The 16,768-nt window shown below is 44.6% G+C and overlaps 1 protein-coding gene across 3 annotated transcripts in view; it reads right to left on the minus strand.

Moving 5' to 3' along the window:
- Positions 1-978: 978 nt before the first annotated feature.
- nlgn3a (neuroligin 3a) overlaps positions 979-16,768 on the minus strand; it is a 114,148-nt gene continuing 98,358 nt past the window's right edge. For all 3 annotated transcript variants that reach the window (XM_069171436.1, XM_069171434.1, XM_069171433.1), the window contains 2 exons: positions 10,892-11,681; positions 979-1,956 (listed from right to left, as the gene is read on the minus strand). In XM_069171436.1, the coding sequence (XP_069027537.1) occupies positions 1,101-1,956; positions 10,892-11,681 (1,646 nt within the window). In that variant the 3' untranslated portion in view covers positions 979-1,100. The remainder of the gene's footprint in view (positions 1,957-10,891; positions 11,682-16,768) is intronic.

Genomic DNA, 16,768 nt, shown 5'->3' on the forward strand with positions numbered 1-16,768 from the left:
TCACACACACACACACACACACACACACACACACACTCGCTCACTCACCACTCTTGCATTTGCAAGTTCCAACAACGTGTCTCTTCCTTTATCTCAACCTCTTGACCACGCTGGCACGCAGGGGATGAGAATCATTTTCACATGCACACAGACACACAGGTGCTCTAAGCAGCATGTGTACGTGCACACTTTGTGGAGATAATATCAGATAGCTTAACAGATAAATTGGCTGTAAAAGATGCACTTTTTTTCTTAACAAAACAATCACAGTAACATAGTATTTATCTCTGCCTTCTCATCTCCTGGCAAGAGCTGTCCCGACAAACCATTTCTATACGCGCCAAAAAAGAAAGAAAATAAAGATAACACCATTTGTGTGGCTGTTGTGTTGGTACGCAACAGAAAAATAAAAATGATTTGCCCAAAATGGATTTAAAATCTCTACATCTGCATATCCTTTAGATTGCCATCCTCGATTCAGTCTCTCATCTTTGAGTCTCATCTGCTTGTAACACGCTCCATATGGAATAGTCTCAGGGAATAGAAATAATGACAAAAAAGAACAAGCTTCGTAAGGCATTGAAACGTAAAACAAAACAAAGAAGCAATTAAAAACATTTTGCAAATATTGACGTAGAGGCCATTGTTCTAGATGTGTCTCCCACAGGAGGAAGGGATGGGAAATAAAAAGCACTTCTCTTTGTTTTGTTATGAATTCAAGAAAAAAAGTGTTGATATCTCCTCAGTCTGCTTTAAAAAGGCTTTTAAAATGATTATTTTTAGAAAAAAACACTGCAGAAAGACCCCCTCCCCTGATCAGGAGAAGGGAAGCAGTTTGATTTTGGCAGCTCTGCACAACTTGACATCCATAGAGAGCTCTCAGCAACTCTCCTCGTAGTAAAAGTCTAGTTAAATCTCCTCACGTTTTAATCCGACTCCTGCCCTTCCCCACCCCTCCCCCTCGCGGCCCTCCCCCTCCCTGTGATATTTATAAAACACAATCCTCTCCTCCATTCGTTCATCCTCCTGCTCCTCCTCTACCGCACCGCCGCCGCCTCCTCCTCCCTCGCCTGCGCTGGCTGCCCCTGGCCTCCTTAAAGCTATACGCGGGTGGTTGAGTGGGAGTGTGGCAGGCCGGTGGAGTTGAAGCCAGTTGTGAAGGTGTTGTAAGGGTGCAGGTTGGGCATGCCCACCAGGGAATTGGGGATCATGGTGATGGTGTTGGGGGTCATGAGGGGGATGTCGTCCGGAGAGCGCCGCAGAGTGAGTGTGTAGTCGGGCAACGAGGCCAACCGCAGAGCCCCCTCATTGCTGTTCCCCGCCTCACACTCATGGTGCGTCTGGTTCATCTGCAGCGACATGATCTCCTCCTCGGGCGCGTGGTGGCCAATGTCGTTGGAGGTGGTTTGGCGCTGCGGGCTGGGCTGCCCGTGGCCGGAGTCCTGCCGCCGCTTGTCCTTGCGGTAGTAGAGGGCCGCAAAAGCCAGGACATTGAGGAACAGCAGCGAGGCTCCCACAGCGATGGTGACACTGAGCTCCGTGGAGTAGTCCCGCGGGTTCTCCACGACCAGTGGCCCTGTCTCCTCGTCGTCGCTCCAAGAGTCTTTGTCCTCACTGTTGTAGGCCGGGGACATGGGCGGCCGCTTGGTGTTGAACGGCCAGTTTTTCCCGTTGGGCCTCTTGGTGGACAAAGTGTTCTGCGTGGTCTCTGGCGGGGGCACTTTGGTGGTGGTAGAGGTGTAGTGGAACATGTCGTGGAGGTTGTACAGGTGGGGCACTAGGTGTTTCCAGAAGGCCACTTTGGTGGCACGGTAGTGGTCGCGCACACGTGGCTTCAGGCCGATATGCAGGTACAGCTGGTCTTGGGGGTTGTACTTGGACCAGGCCACCTCCTCGAAGCGGTTGGCCTTGGTGTGGATGAACTTGGTGTCCTGGGGAACCGGTTTGTTGGGATCCCTAAAGACACAGACAGAGACAGACGAGTTAAATACTGTTCTGACAGTACATTTTATTATTCATGCTTCGACACTCATGCGGAGACGGGAAGCACATAGAAATAATTAAAACAAAAACAAAACAGTATGAGTCACGGCTTTTATTTGGGTGTGAATGAGATTCAGCTAGAGGAGACTTTATTGATCTTGCTTGACAAATCCACAATAACAATAGCACAAACGCACATCAACTAACCAACAAACCATCCCCTGCAGTTAATAATTGATCCAGATGCAACTGGATCAACTCACATAGACTTCCTTTTTTCCTTTATTCTCAGAAGCCTTCATGCAGCAGCACCTAATCCCTCTCCCCCTTCAGCCACCTCTTTGTGGGTATAATGTGCCTGTCTGTGTCATCCCTCTTCTCTCTACCCAGATGTTGTTCTTCTTTCAGTTCTGAGGCAGCCCACCCACAAAAACCAGGGCAGAGTCTTTTAAAGTAAACACATATGAATAAGTCAGCAGGCTTTAGGGCTCGCGTCAGGAGGCATCTTGTTGTTGATAATCCAACGCTGGTGGAGCCCCTGTGCTAATTGCTCGGGGAAGGCAGCACAGTGTGCATTGGCATCCAGTGTACCGATGTAAAGTGGACCATATTAATCAAGACACTAACGGAACTGTAGAACTGCGTGTGTGTGTTTGTTTGGATATAAAGTTGTGTGTGTGTGTGTGTGTGTGTGTGTGTGTGTGTGTGTGTGTGTGTGACTGAAAGTGAGAGACAAAAGGGATGTGAGAGTGTGAGAAAAAAAAAAAAAAAAATTCTCGATGCAGTTCCTCTTTTCATCTACAGAGTTCACTGTTCCACTTTTCACTTTTCAACACTTTGCCTCAATCGACCAACCATTTCAATTACAGTGAAGCTATTGATTTATTGAGGGGGATTAACATATAGCAATCGCCAACAATCACACAACTCTTTTGTTGCTGTACAATGTGAGGAGTGGGAGTTGTGCAGCCCATTAGTATTGCTTTTGGCGCTGATGAAATGACGTTGTGATGATGTCTGTGCAGAAAAACCTGAAGAATAGCCTTGTTGCCTTGAAAACACAATAACTGATGTTGGTGCATTGATGTTAGAACTGCGCGAGGATCTGTGCGACTTTCCTCTAAATATCATGAAATATTCCTTTGTGGGTCTGATTGCAATGTCAGAGGCAAGCAAAGTTCAAATTTAGTTGGGGATTTTGGGATATGGCGGCGACAGTGTTTTCTCTTTGTATTTTTTTTGTTGGTACAAGCTAAACAAACAACAACCTGCAAACATGGCTAAAAGAATTAAAAGCCTTTGCAGTAGAATTCACCCTACATCCTCTCTCCTGTTCGTTTCCCTGCTGTCAATTTTTCTTTTTTCAGGTCAGTGCTTCTGGGAGAGGTGAGAGAGACAGAGAGAGACAGGGAGAGGGAGAGGTAAAGCAAATTGAGATGGCTGGAGCTGAATCCCTGGACCTGGGCCGGTGTCAGCAGAGCAGCCCGTAAATAACCTCTTTTATTAGGCCCGTAATGATCCCCAATGAATATTGACAGCCAGACTATGATGACTTTGTAGCTGAATATCAGTAATTAAGTTTCAAAGGAGCGGGTGGTGGAGGTAAGGTCATATTGATCTCCCTGCACGCAACATGCCAGAGAACAGGATGTCAATGGAGCAGCTGGAGACGTGGTTGTCTGCAGCCTGCATGCATATGAATTTTCACTGTGCCATCACACACATACATGCAAGCAAATGTTCTCCCCCCTCTGCCTCTCACACATATACATACACATGACGGCATTGATGGAGGTCAGAGCTGTTAATGGGAATTCTCTATTTCCATGACACTGCAAATGCTCTCTTTCCAGGAGGGTCAATTTGCTGGATTGTGATGGCAAAAATATTGCAAAAAGGTACTTGGAGAGATCTCAGAAAACAATCAGTGTGCGCAGGGAGCAAGGGAGCGGTGGTGCAGAGGAGTTAGAAAAGCTCTTCGGTGGCTGGCTGGCTGGTTCAGTGCAAGTGAAGATGAATAATTTAAGGAACACAAAGAAATCAATGTGGCATCTTTAGTTAATTTGATTTGCCGCATTAGAGAACAACTGGCTGCCTTATCTAATTACACACACATATGCTTGGGTAATTGTTGCAAAGTCAATAGTAAACAGGCTACATTCCTTTGAACAATTTTCTACCACTGCAGCTCAACTTTGGACTGCTTTTTTGGCTTTGAAGTCCTGCCCTAAGCAGTCGAGTCAGAACGAGCGATCGGAGCTCGGGCTCTGCTTCTCGGTGTGGTGAGGGCTACTGGGTTACCCTGCTCTATTTGTACCAGGGCTTACTGGGTGTTGCTGTGTGATGCAATTTAGTCGGATCCACTTTATAATGTTTCCAGAGCGCTGTGTGCTCCATCTCTGGTAAAATGGAGCTGTAATCATCTTTGAAGTTTTCTGCAACCTGTTTAAATTCTGTGCAGAAATTACCATTAGCTCACCTTTATGACTTCTCTCCTATAGTCTACACTCCAGTATAACATTTTCATAATGAATGCTGCATGAGTGGAACAGCTGGCAAATACTTTTCGCTGGGAATATTTCAGGGAGGTGTTAATTTGTTGTCCCTTTGTATGCATATGAGGACAAAATAACATAAAAAATATATATGTGCAACAGTACTAAACAACAGCAAAGTATACAGTCACACATACATTCACACGGTAAATTCTAGGCCTCACAAGCTACTGTGTTCACGGCTTGTAGATAATAAATAATTAAAGAAACGTTTAAGGAATTCTGATGTAACTACACACAATAATCTGTCAGTGAGAGCTCCATGTGTGTGAACAGAGAAATGTTCTTCTGTCTTTGTATATGAAACAATGTAATGACTAAGAAGCCAGTTCAGACTTGTCACAGTTGAATACTAATAATAAAATTAAACAGGCAAGGAGGAGAAAGCTATCAACAGCCTGCTGATCAAGACTGGCCAAAGACTTCTGAGTTACCGCTCTGTAAAGAATTTTCATACGAGATAAAAAAAAAGAAAAAAAAGAAAACACTTATTAAACATTAAACAAGTGCCTACTCATTTGATGTGGCAGAGTAACCTCAGATTAAAGCTGACACTTTGCACTTGAACCTCACGGTAGTCGTATCATTTCAAACATTATAACAGCTGGGTGATGAAACTCGGAAAAGTCTGTTGCTGTCCAAACACTTCCCGAGCTCGTTGCGTGTGTTCAGCTCTGTGACTTGCATGAACGGGCCCTGGCGTCATGTGATGTTTGTGGTGCTGTTGGGCTCTCAGAGCTCCCCTGCATTAGCTGATAGCCTGCCTCCTGTCAGACCTCCCACCTAATCTGGATGGTCATTGAAGCTGTGGCTGGACTCCCAGGCAGAGGAGAGGGATTATTACATCCATAAAAGCAGGGGTTTTAACGGCCTTTCAGATTTCCTCTGATGTGATCATATAGCTGTGGTACTATAAACCATCGTCTTCACCCTTCCCTCCTCCAGCCCCCCCCCCTCACCCAACACACACACATACACTTTGATGACCCGCTAACCCCTGCTATCCTCGGCCTGCCATGCGTGTTTAAGTGCTCGCATGTGTTTGGATGTATGATTGACTGGGAATTTGTGTGCATGCGTGTGTGTGTGTTTGTACTGTATTTGCGACACATCATGGTATAATGACCTCTCGGACCACACAAGTGCAGCACTCAAGACATGACACATTTCACAAAGCTGTACACGAGGTGTATACCGCTGACAACAACTCTATCTGAAAAAAAAAAAAAAGCCTTGTGTAAGTGTTAAAGAGCTCCTCTATAAAACGCTGTGCCACCTGGATGACAGGCACGACTCCTGGCACTACCTACCCATGTGTCAGAAGGGGACCCGAGCTCATTACCTATTCTGTGCCCTATCTGCAAGCACTGATGTAAAAGGTAGATAAGGGGAAAGAATGAATATCATTTTCTTTCTTTTTTTCATTTCCCATGCACCTCCTTCCCCTTTTCATCCTGATGTAATTTGAAGCGCTTGAATGATCATAGACCTAGCCATCACCAAATCTGAAAAGACACGTTTAGGTGCCCTAAGGCAGAAGACAAGAATCTATTTTCACTGCACTCAAGGTCTCTGAATCGAGCTGAGTATAGCTTCTCAATATAAAACAAGGAACATGTATTAATTCAGCGGCACTGATGCTCATTTTGCTAAGCTTCAAAAATATGCAAAGTTGAAGACTGTGTTTTTTGTTGTTGTTATTGTTGTTACTATTGTGTAACAAATTCATCCCCTGCAGTTGTTTGTCTACTTACCAGGTAACACAAAGTTAAAGGAACTGTAATTTCCACTCCAACAGAAGGCTACCTTCCTCCGCTTTCAGTTTTTTTTTTAATTAATTTTTTTATAAAATACACTCAAACAAAATCTGGGTGTAGATTTTGTTTTGGTGCAGCGAGAGGGGGCAACTTCAGCACTGAGGAGGCAAATTATTAGGCGGTGCTCTTTTACCCTTCATGTGGTTGCATGCTGGGGCACAGGGCTGAGTGATGCGTGGTTCATATTTAATGGCAGCCTTCAGTTCAGCAGGCTAAATGATGCAGGGCTGAGGTGCTGTGACTTTGGGGTGTGTAGACGTGTTGGAGGACACAGCTCTCCTTATTATGGATGCTATTGATTTGTTTGATTGGATGAGTGGCAGCCAACAACACACCTTAGCCTCCTCCATCACTTTCCCTGCATTCACTTTCTCCCTATTTTGATAAATTATCAGCTTTCTACTACTTCAAAATTGATCAATTTTAGTGCTAAACATGAATACTTTTTAGTTATATTCATTCCAATTTAAATCTGACAACCACTCACTTATAGACGTATACATACAAATCTACTTCCTCTTCTTCTCCTCCTCGCCTGCTGCCCTCTTCTCATTACATTCAGCGCACAGCATGGACACCGATCAATGGCATCCAGGCCCCTTAACAAGCCACACCACTTCCTTACCTTCTCTAATGCAAATCAGGATATTGGCTACAAATCTCCCATCAAGTGAGTGCCTACTTAATGGAGTAGGTAGGTGGCTGCTGGGGGGCTGTGCTGTTTCACAATGCCAAGCATTCACAGACTCCTGCTGCAGGTTGAGAGTTGGCCCTAACGAAAGAAACCAAAGAGGATAATCCGGAGAAAGGACAAGGAAAGAGATCGGGGATGAGTGATGTAACAACTGGACAGCTGGGGTAAAAAAAAAAAGAGGAAAAAAAACAAACTCTGAAGCTGTGCGTGAATGAGGTCAGACAGGAGAAACAGCTGATATATATGTGTTGTTAATCCTACAGAGGAGGGGTGTTCGATTGACAAGCAAGAGGAAAACAAAAGAAAAAGAGTTGTAAATCACAGCGATAGCTGTTAAACTACGTAGACGCACTGTTACTTCTGTCTACATTTGATTGGTCGGCAGCCATTGTCACAAAAGCAATTAATAGTGCATATTTTAGCTCGTGCTGTGAACATAATACGTGGGTAGATTTTTTTTTTTTTTGGTATGGAATAATGAGAGAGAGAGAGAGAGGGATGGAGGAGAATGAGAAAAATAATTCGACACATGACAGCGCTCTGCTCTTTAACTACCTAGCAGACCCTGCACAGCATGTGGCACAGCTCACACATAGAACAGGGGAAATAAGCACTAGGCAGCAAAAAAAAAAAAAAAAAAAAAAAAAACAAGTAAGAAGATGGACCAACATATTTATAGCACTAATGATATATAATGTTTGATCTCCTCTGAGCTTTTCATCATTCTGTCTTTTCTGAAGTGTTCTGCCAGTGTTTTTGTGTACAGCCGCATTGCTGTGCTTGCATTTGCGTTTTGAGAAGGCGCAGAAGTTGGGGAACTCGTGGCAAAAGGTTTTTTAGAGAAACAGTTCAGAAGAAGTTGTTGTGACAATAAAGTGCAGGCCAATTTTGCCTGTCAGTAGTAAAACAAATGTTACAGCCAGAAAAATAACTCGGAGCAGAGTAAATCCCCGGCTTCTGAAACGTTCCCAACTCTCAGGAAAGAACAGGCTCATAGTGTAAATGCACCACTCGCAGTCACACTCACATACATGTGCACGCATACACACTAAGAAGATTTGACAGTGTGCGCTCTCTGTATGCTTTTATGCTTCACTGACACTGATGGGGAGGGGGGGCAGTGGGGGCTGGGGGAGGGGGGGGGAGTTAACACAAAAGAGCCAGGGACAGGAAGAGCTTTGGGGGGAATGCTGCTATGATACACACTGTTGACATGCAGCCCAAGTGTCAACATCATGTCACACATGTTTCTACAGCCGATTTAGAGACCGGGGCAGGAAGTGCAATCTGGGTCAGCTCATTACGAACATCTGGAAGGGGGAGTGAGAGCTGCTTTGCAGATACAGGCAAGATGGCTGTTGGACGGGCCACGAAGGCGAAAGCAATCCAACTGGGTCTTAATTAAAAGTATGTCCTCCAGAGCCAGATTGGGTTGGGTGGTGTTGGAGGAGAGATCTACAGTATATCCCCCCTGTATGGTCTAAATGAGGAGAATGAACTTCAGAAGCTGTGGGAAATGTCTCGCATCCTCAACCCCTCCCACCCTCCTCTCCCAAAGAGCTGATGGTAGATTCTTTTACATGGGCTGGAGTAAAATTACCCTTTAGAGCAGCCCGCGGAGTTTTTTATTATTATGCTGGCATCTAATCCCAGGCTCTTTACCATCTGAGTGCCTAATTGTGGTTTGCCTGTAATCCTCTTGTCTGGAGTTACGCCAAGGCCACGCACCATAGGATGGATACAACCCGTAGCAGGGCGAGCGTGGATCTCGAACCAGTTTATCCTCCTGCTGCTCTGCTTCTGATCTCTATCAATCAGTGACATGGAAATCTACAAGCAACTGACACGGGGTCAGCAGTAAAATGCAATTTGCTGTTTCTACTTCTGCTGCTTCCCTTCGGTGAAGGCCAGGTTAGAGTCACAGCAGGCTCACTGCCCATGATACTGTGCTGAATCTGAGCGGTTAAAGGTATGACAGGCTGTCATCCAAATTAATTTGGCTGACATCGCAAGATCCAAGTTCAGAGTAATTCAGTAAGCAGTACGCATTGCTACCTTGAGGAATCAAACTTTTCTCATTAAGATTGAACACAATGTCTCTTCTTAGGACAGCAGATCATTTTCTTGAAAGGACAAGTAATAATTTCCATCTGTATCTCCGAACTGCAGCTTTGCATGTGTTGACACAAGATGTCTGCCAGGCAGACGAGACAGATGTTAAGTCCGAGCATTGCTGATGGACCTCAGTGCTTTCCTTGAGGAGCCAAAACAGCCGACATCAGTCCATCTGCACTCGTCTGCCATTAACAGTTCAAGGATCCCGCAGCCAGACGACTGGAATGTAAATGCCACCTGACTGGACAGCAGATGATATAGAGACATAAAAAAACAGAACAGGATTTCAGCTGGCATCCCATTCAGGATGGGATCAATACATCGCTGGTAACAGGGATTGTCAAATTAAAATTAAGTTGTTTCACTAGAAATGATTACTGGTAGTCATACAAAATGGCCAGGCTTTGAGACAGGTGGGGGTGAAATTGAGCAGGATGGGGAGCGCCAGTCACCCTGAGCACAAGTGATCGACTGGGTCCAAGCTGAGGGAATCAATACCGCTGAGGGCAAGAGTTTGATATGGCTCCCTGATAAGTCTTTCTGTCTTTTGGGCCCCGGTATAATAGAGCACAGATAGTATTTCTAGCCAAACACAAAAATAACACACATACACACATAAGTATACAGAAAGGCAGGCAGCCGTGCACACATACTCAACCCAAACACTCAGCTGAGCACGAATAGGACAGCACACATTCTGGAGGAACATTTAATCTTCCTCAGATTCAATATGTCTCAGGTTTTCAGACTGGGACCAAAGAAGTCCAGGCAAAAAAACAGCTGTGAAAAAAAATGTCTCTGTTGAAAAATGCCTTTTCTGTCCCATACTGTAGAGCTTCCTTTTTCCTGCAGCTCCTTTTCTACAGCACAGAAGTGCTTTTAATAGGACTGAGATAGGATTTCTCTGACTTTCTATTAATAAATTAGCAAGTCTGTAATTGTGTGATCATTGGTTTTACTAATTTGCAAGTACTGCTGTAATACAAACACGCAGTAGTAGTCTGAGGGAATACGTTGTGTTTCTGCTGTTAGAACCACAAAATAAATCTTATCTGAAAACGGATTGAATATGAATTTATTTCATGTTTGGCATTTTCAGTTTTCCCACTGTTCAAATAATTTCCCAACATATAGCCATCTAATGTTGAGTGTTCCTTATTATTATGGCACTGTGTTGTTGGTGAGTTTACTTCCTTTGGACTGTGTCGTAGACAGGCTGAAATACTCTGAGATAATAGCAAAAGAAAATAAAGATAACCCTTTGTGTACATCCATCACTACTCCTCTATCAGATGAAACAATTCAAATATTAACTGTAGGAAGTCACACCTCCAGTTCAAGTTTAAGTTACTACTTCTGCGTATTTACTACTTTTAACAAATGTGAAGGAGATGGTTTGTTATTTTTCCTTTGTAAGAGACAAATGGTCACTGGTCTTCATCTTACACACTAATCTCAAACTTGAATTCACTTTCCTTCTTAATGAACAATTTACAGTCAGTATACAATGGCTGCAACTAATGATTTGTTTCGTGATTACATAATCTATTTTCATGATTACTAGATTAATTCTTTGGTGAATGAAACACAAGAAAATTGTGAAAATTGTCTATTACATCCTGCAGTCCAAGTTTCTATTTTGACCTCTTTTGTCCAACCAGCAGCCCAAAAACTAAAAATAATAAATCTAAACCGATTAAAAACAAAATACAAAATATTTTACTTACCCAGTCTTGGCAAAGTTGGTCCAGTAGGTCATGACCACAGCACTGAGCATGACATCATTCTTGGAGAAGTTACAGGGGAAAAGGTCAGTGGGACCAATCATAGGAATTCCAAAAACATAGGGCACCTCGTCCCCGTGGGCGGCGTCTGACCAGGCGGGCTTCATCAGGCTCTGGCAGTGGTGGTAGAAGGCGTAGAAGTAGGTGGGTGAGCCGTAGCGAGCGTGGAGATCAGCCGTCACCACCGATGGCTCAACCCACTGGTGGTCGGTAAACAGAGCCACCAGCGTCTTTCGCCTGGTCTCCGGGTTGTCCCTGTCTGCCCAGTCTGTGTACATGAACTTTATGGTCTCCCTCAGTGTATCCTTGCCCTCCGGGTAGCCGTACAGACTGTCCACGAAATCAGACACAGAAAAATCAAAGTCGTTTCCCGATACGCCGTCCTCTGAATCCACCACGTTCTCCACAAACCGCAGCCCCTCCCCTTGGTTGACCCCCAGCATGATATCGTAGTTCAGGAACTCGCCCTGCTCCATTAGGATCTCAGGGTCATCAGGGATAACGTCACCGTCAATTACGGGTCCAAAGGCTACGTGGTACCTGGCGGGCTGTATGTCCTGCTCCACCAGCTCCCTGGAGCTCTTCTTCCTCAGACAGTCCACCATGTCCGACGTGTCCAGGACATTGCAGCCCACCTTCTCCGCCAGGAGACGTGTGTACTTGACCGGCTGGTAGTTCACTGCCCAGCTGGAGAGGGCTGACCCACTCTGAATGATGGCCCTGTGGAACAGACCTGCACAAGGACACAAGAAGAAGAGATAGGATGATGTGTCACTGTGAGGCAGGAAAACTCAGTTATGCACTATATTGCATGATAGTTGTTAATTTTGTTGCTGTCATGATCAAAAGGGGGCTGTCAGCTACACAGTTGATAAGAATAACAAAGGCCAGACAGAACAAGTCCTTGTTGCCACACAGAACAATAATGGAATCATTGCTGTGATAATGAAGGTGCAGATGGCCTGCTCTCACAGACAGAGGACAAAATCAGCACTCTGTCTGTCATCTTCTCTTCTTACGTCCATCTCCACATGCTCTCTTAGTAATCATATCAGTGTGTTTGTCAGGAGTAGACGCTGACATTATAGTTTAATAGGCAAAACAGCCGATACCATAAAACATATTAAATCCCTCACTTGTATAGAACAAACCACAGTGTTGAGTATATGAACCATGTTGCTCATTTCCTCCCGGTGATGATGTACTTTTCAAGGTAGCTTAAATTGGCTGAACCTCAAACACTGCAATTATAGACACAGATGCTCCTTTTTGCAGTCATTACACACACACACAGTACCCCTGCATCAGTTATGCCTTACGTAAGTTAAAAGTCTTGTCTTTTTTTTTTTTTTTTTTTTTTTTTTTTTTTACCTGAAAGATCACTAAATTCTACAGAAGGTTGTGGGTGGATTGCTAAAAATAAAATTAGACTCCTACTCCCTACATTTGCAAAAGGTACTGAGCTGCACATTTTCACCTGGCAACACAATACAACATGGTGGCACACAATAAAAGAAGACCAAGCTGAAGAGAAAAGCATGCTCTCCTGCTTGTGTATCACTGAAATAGACACATGTTGAATAGAGAGGCAACAGATCATGTATTATATCAGTCTACATACAGTAGGAGTTTGGTGTGTGTGTGTGTGTGTGTGTGTGTGTGTGTGTGTGTGTGTGTGTGTGTGTGTGTGTGTGTGTGTGTGTGTGTGTGTGGGCTTTGAAGGGGGCGGAGGGGGTTCGGAAACCCAAGGCAAACAAATCTACAGTCTCATGGGGTGCTCTTGCAAATTCAATTACATTTTAGTTGCAGTGCAGTAAGAAGGAAATCTAAAATGACTTTTCACCACAAGGAACAGATCCGAAATAACAAACATAATTTCCTTAGAAGTAATTGAGTTTCATCCCCGATGAAAAATTCCTCCTTATAGACCTCAGAGTGAAGGTGACATGACATCCTGTCTCTTGGGTAGGCCTCCCTTCACATCAATGCCAAAAGCCTTGCAACCCCTGTCTTGACAGCGCCGCTCACCCGTCCACCTGATACGGTTTTTCAAAAAGTGATATTTCACTGATCTCAGAGAAAATGAGAGGCACAGCTCTCAGCACTTGACCATGCTGCTGTATGGCTCGTGGCACTATCACTGCATGAATCAAGGAATTCCACTGAACTTGTGATACTGAAAGCCACGGCGGATGAAATGCTCCTGAAATGTCATGCATAAAAAAAAACAAAAAACGTCATTAGACGATCTGACATTGAAAGCACAAAGACTAGCAGGGAAACGTGCAAGCACGCATGGTGACATTTCAGCATCTGTGTGGGTGGCTGCGTGTTGAGATCTTTGTGTTTATGAGGTAAACAGCAGACCTAAGTGCCAGATATATCACTGGTAGTCTTAATCAGAGGCGGCGGGGGGCTTATTTCTTCTTGGCAAAGACAAAGTGTTTATTTACAGAGCTATTTACATTTATTTGTTTGCAAGTAGTAAGTAGAATTAATGTGTCTGGGTGAGTGAACTGTGAAATGTTTCTGTAGTGAGTCTGTTTTACTAGTATAAGCCACATGTTGCGTATTTGAACAATGATTTTTGGGTCTGAATGTTGGATTGTTATGTAAGTATTTGATTTCACCCCAGAGCAAGAAATCAGATCTGATGTCTGTGTTTCTGCATCACGTGTTTCTTTCTACATGGATGAGACCTTCAGCTTTCAGTGGCCTCGCCCTGACGCTGCCCTTTGAGCTGTCCTGTGGTTGTGTATCTCAGCAGGACGGTGGCCTGCGCCGTGTCTCAGGGAGCGGAAGCAGATGTCGAGGGTTTCACCCACTTGAAAGCATTAGAGGAGCCGTCGCAAGATGAAAGATGGCCGCTTGGAGGCAGAGGGGAGGGGGCTGGGGCTTAATCCTGACATCCCTCCCTTCTCTTCCTCCTCTCCCCTCCCTTCCCCTCCTCTCACTCTTTAGTGGTATTGCCTCTCTTCACATCTCAACTCAGATTGCGCCGTGCAAACAGAGCCAGTCATGGTGCAGGGAGTCTGTCCTGAATCCCAATGCCGCCAGCCATGCCACAGCCACTTTCTGAATGTCTTTGATCAGAAGTTGCTGTAGGAAAACGGTTGCCAGCAGAGAAGTTCTGTGATTTCCAGGGCGATTGACAGACATACGCATATCAAACCCGTTTGCCGTAATTGAGGATAGCTGCTTGAATGTAACTTGGCTTGGTCCGACGTGTACCTGCACCCAAAACCAAAAGATGGCCAGCTGCAAAAGAAGCTGCAGCCAGGTTGACACTGCTGGATTTATCTCCCGCTCCGGTTGATGAAAGGGAGGGAGAGCGACGGAGGCTTTACTATTGTTTGTCGAGAAACATATAAATCCAGCGCGCAGGAGCTGTCATCGAACCGATAAATATGTATTAGAGCTGTATGTGATGAGCCCCACTGTGGTAGGAAGCTCACTAGGGAAGGTCAGAGAGAGAGAAGAGAAGCACGGGCTTCATCACCCACTGAGGGAATCCACTAATTATCCACACTGGGAGGTGTATATGTCTGTGGATAGGAGTGCACGCGTGTGTGTGAGTTTGTGCAAGCGCGTGTATTTGTGCTGACTTTGATTGATAGGACACTGAGATGATGAATACACCGACAGACAACAGGCATCATCATGATGGGGGTTAACCATTTGTGACATTGTTTTGTCTTCGGTATCTACTCTGACATCTAAGGAGGGAAACGATTCCTCACTCAATATCTGGATGAATTAAACGTGAGATCCAGCTTCATCAACATGCGTGTCACATTCATATCTAGCATGTTTTATTTTGTAGGAGCAACAGATAGCCCTATCATTATCTGCGTGTGTTTGACATGCCAGAACTCGACACCAAAACTGTGAGCAGATCCATCAAACCATAGCGTTGTTGGCAGATTGAGGTCACGCTGAATTATGACTGGAACTCCAAGGTAATCACTCATTGGGCGCCTGCTAAAATGCTGTCGCGTCGCTCTGCAGCCTCCTCAGCGCTGCGGTTTGCTGACCTCGACCGCGTTGCCCCCTCACTAGACACCCGTTAAATGGGCATGCGGTTCAGGCCCAGGATTGGTGGAGTGTGCTTGTGGAGATAATTCACAGATGATAGAGGGGAAGGAAAAAAAGCTTGACCTTGGGGCTATGACGATCACCGCATTGGTTAGACAGTTACACACACACGCACACGCACACACACACACACACACACACACACACACACACACACACACACACACACACACACACACACACAGGCTCCAGCAACACACAAGTTTGGGCCTTGTTTTGACAGTAGCAGTATGGATAAAATGCTCTGCATCGCTGTGGAGAGACAAACATGATGTGGCTCCGCTTTGGATCACTGCTGATATATTAGGTGGCAACTCCGGGCTTGTGTGAGAGTTTGTGTTAATGGACAAGGATGTTCTGTTGGCGATAATGCCGGTTAGCACAATAAATGACTGTATTGTACTCTGGAACAGCTGGCAAAATTCACTCAAGCATCAGCGGTGAGTTTTATCAGTCTGGCCCTGAGATATATGCGACTGGAACCACTACAACCTTAACAATGTCATCTGAAAAAATAACAAAGATAGCACTGGCGTTAATGTGAAGTCTATCAGATAACCTTGAAAGTTTGGATCGCCCCTTTCATAGGTCAGTGATTTATTTTCCGAACAATATTCCACATGACTTTAAAAGCTAATAGGGGTGAAAATATGTAAAGCAGCAAAATCTGATCAAAATTCTTCTCATACACATAAAACCCATCACAAGAGAGAAATAACGCGGCCACTGGGACATGTATTCCTCTCTCTCGCTGTTTTTTCTCGCTCACAACTTCTATTAGATCTCTTTTTTTCGGCTTCAATCTTTCCTCTGCTCTGTTTTTCTGTCTCTCGGTCACGTTCTCCCCGTCTCTTTTTCTGAGGGACCATGCTGAGTACCTCCCTGCTGATTATTAGACATAAGCCTGCGTTCAGTGGAGCTTGAATCCTCTGAGCCATCTTACCTCCACCATCTCTTCACTGTAAGCAAATCTCCACAGAGCCGTGGACTATGCAGAGCCCCCTCTGTTGCAAACATTACTCGCCGTCTACAGTCAAACTAGGCTAGCACTCAGTTGGACACACTCAATAAATGTTGCTCTACCTCTCTTACTACATTTCACGCAGGCTCATTCCTTTCTTTTTAAGTGCTGTTTTCTTTAAAGCTCTCATGTCCTTCCAGGATGCCACAGTATTTCTGTTTTTCTAAATTATGAGGATATATGAAGTCCTTTAATCCTGTGATATATTTAAAGCCAGCTGAGAGATGAATACGTATAACATTTTCCTAATTGTATATCCTTGGCCACTTGCAGTCTCATAATACAGGGTTAAAGCTGCTGTCTCCATGGCTACAGCCAACAGGCTGCATCCACTTAAACACAAGTGCCACTGGTCTGATCATGCATTAGTCCATGGGTAATTTCACATTGGTCTGGCAGTCCTGAAAAAACACCTACATCGTTTTTGTGCTCCATTAATATTTGGGCCCAATATTGAAATCCTTAACTTTAAAACAGTGCTGATGGAATCAAGAGAAGGCAAAGCTACAGACCTCTGAGACAGCAGCAGAGTCATTGAATATACTTCCTGGATTCCCTTACCTACATACCTACAAGGACATACTGTAAGGTAACGCACAAGAGTATCCGGACAGTGAGCATGTGTGAGCATTCCTAAAGTAAGACTGTTATTTGTAGTACCTTTTTGCTGAAAGGGACAATCTGTAAGATTTTTATTTCAAAAC

This window comes from Embiotoca jacksoni, unplaced genomic scaffold (assembly GCF_022577435.1).
Source record: "Embiotoca jacksoni isolate LCO1_2020_lvr unplaced genomic scaffold, fEmbJac1.0.p SCAF_5, whole genome shotgun sequence".
NCBI classification, from domain to species: Eukaryota; Metazoa; Chordata; class Actinopteri; family Embiotocidae; genus Embiotoca; species Embiotoca jacksoni.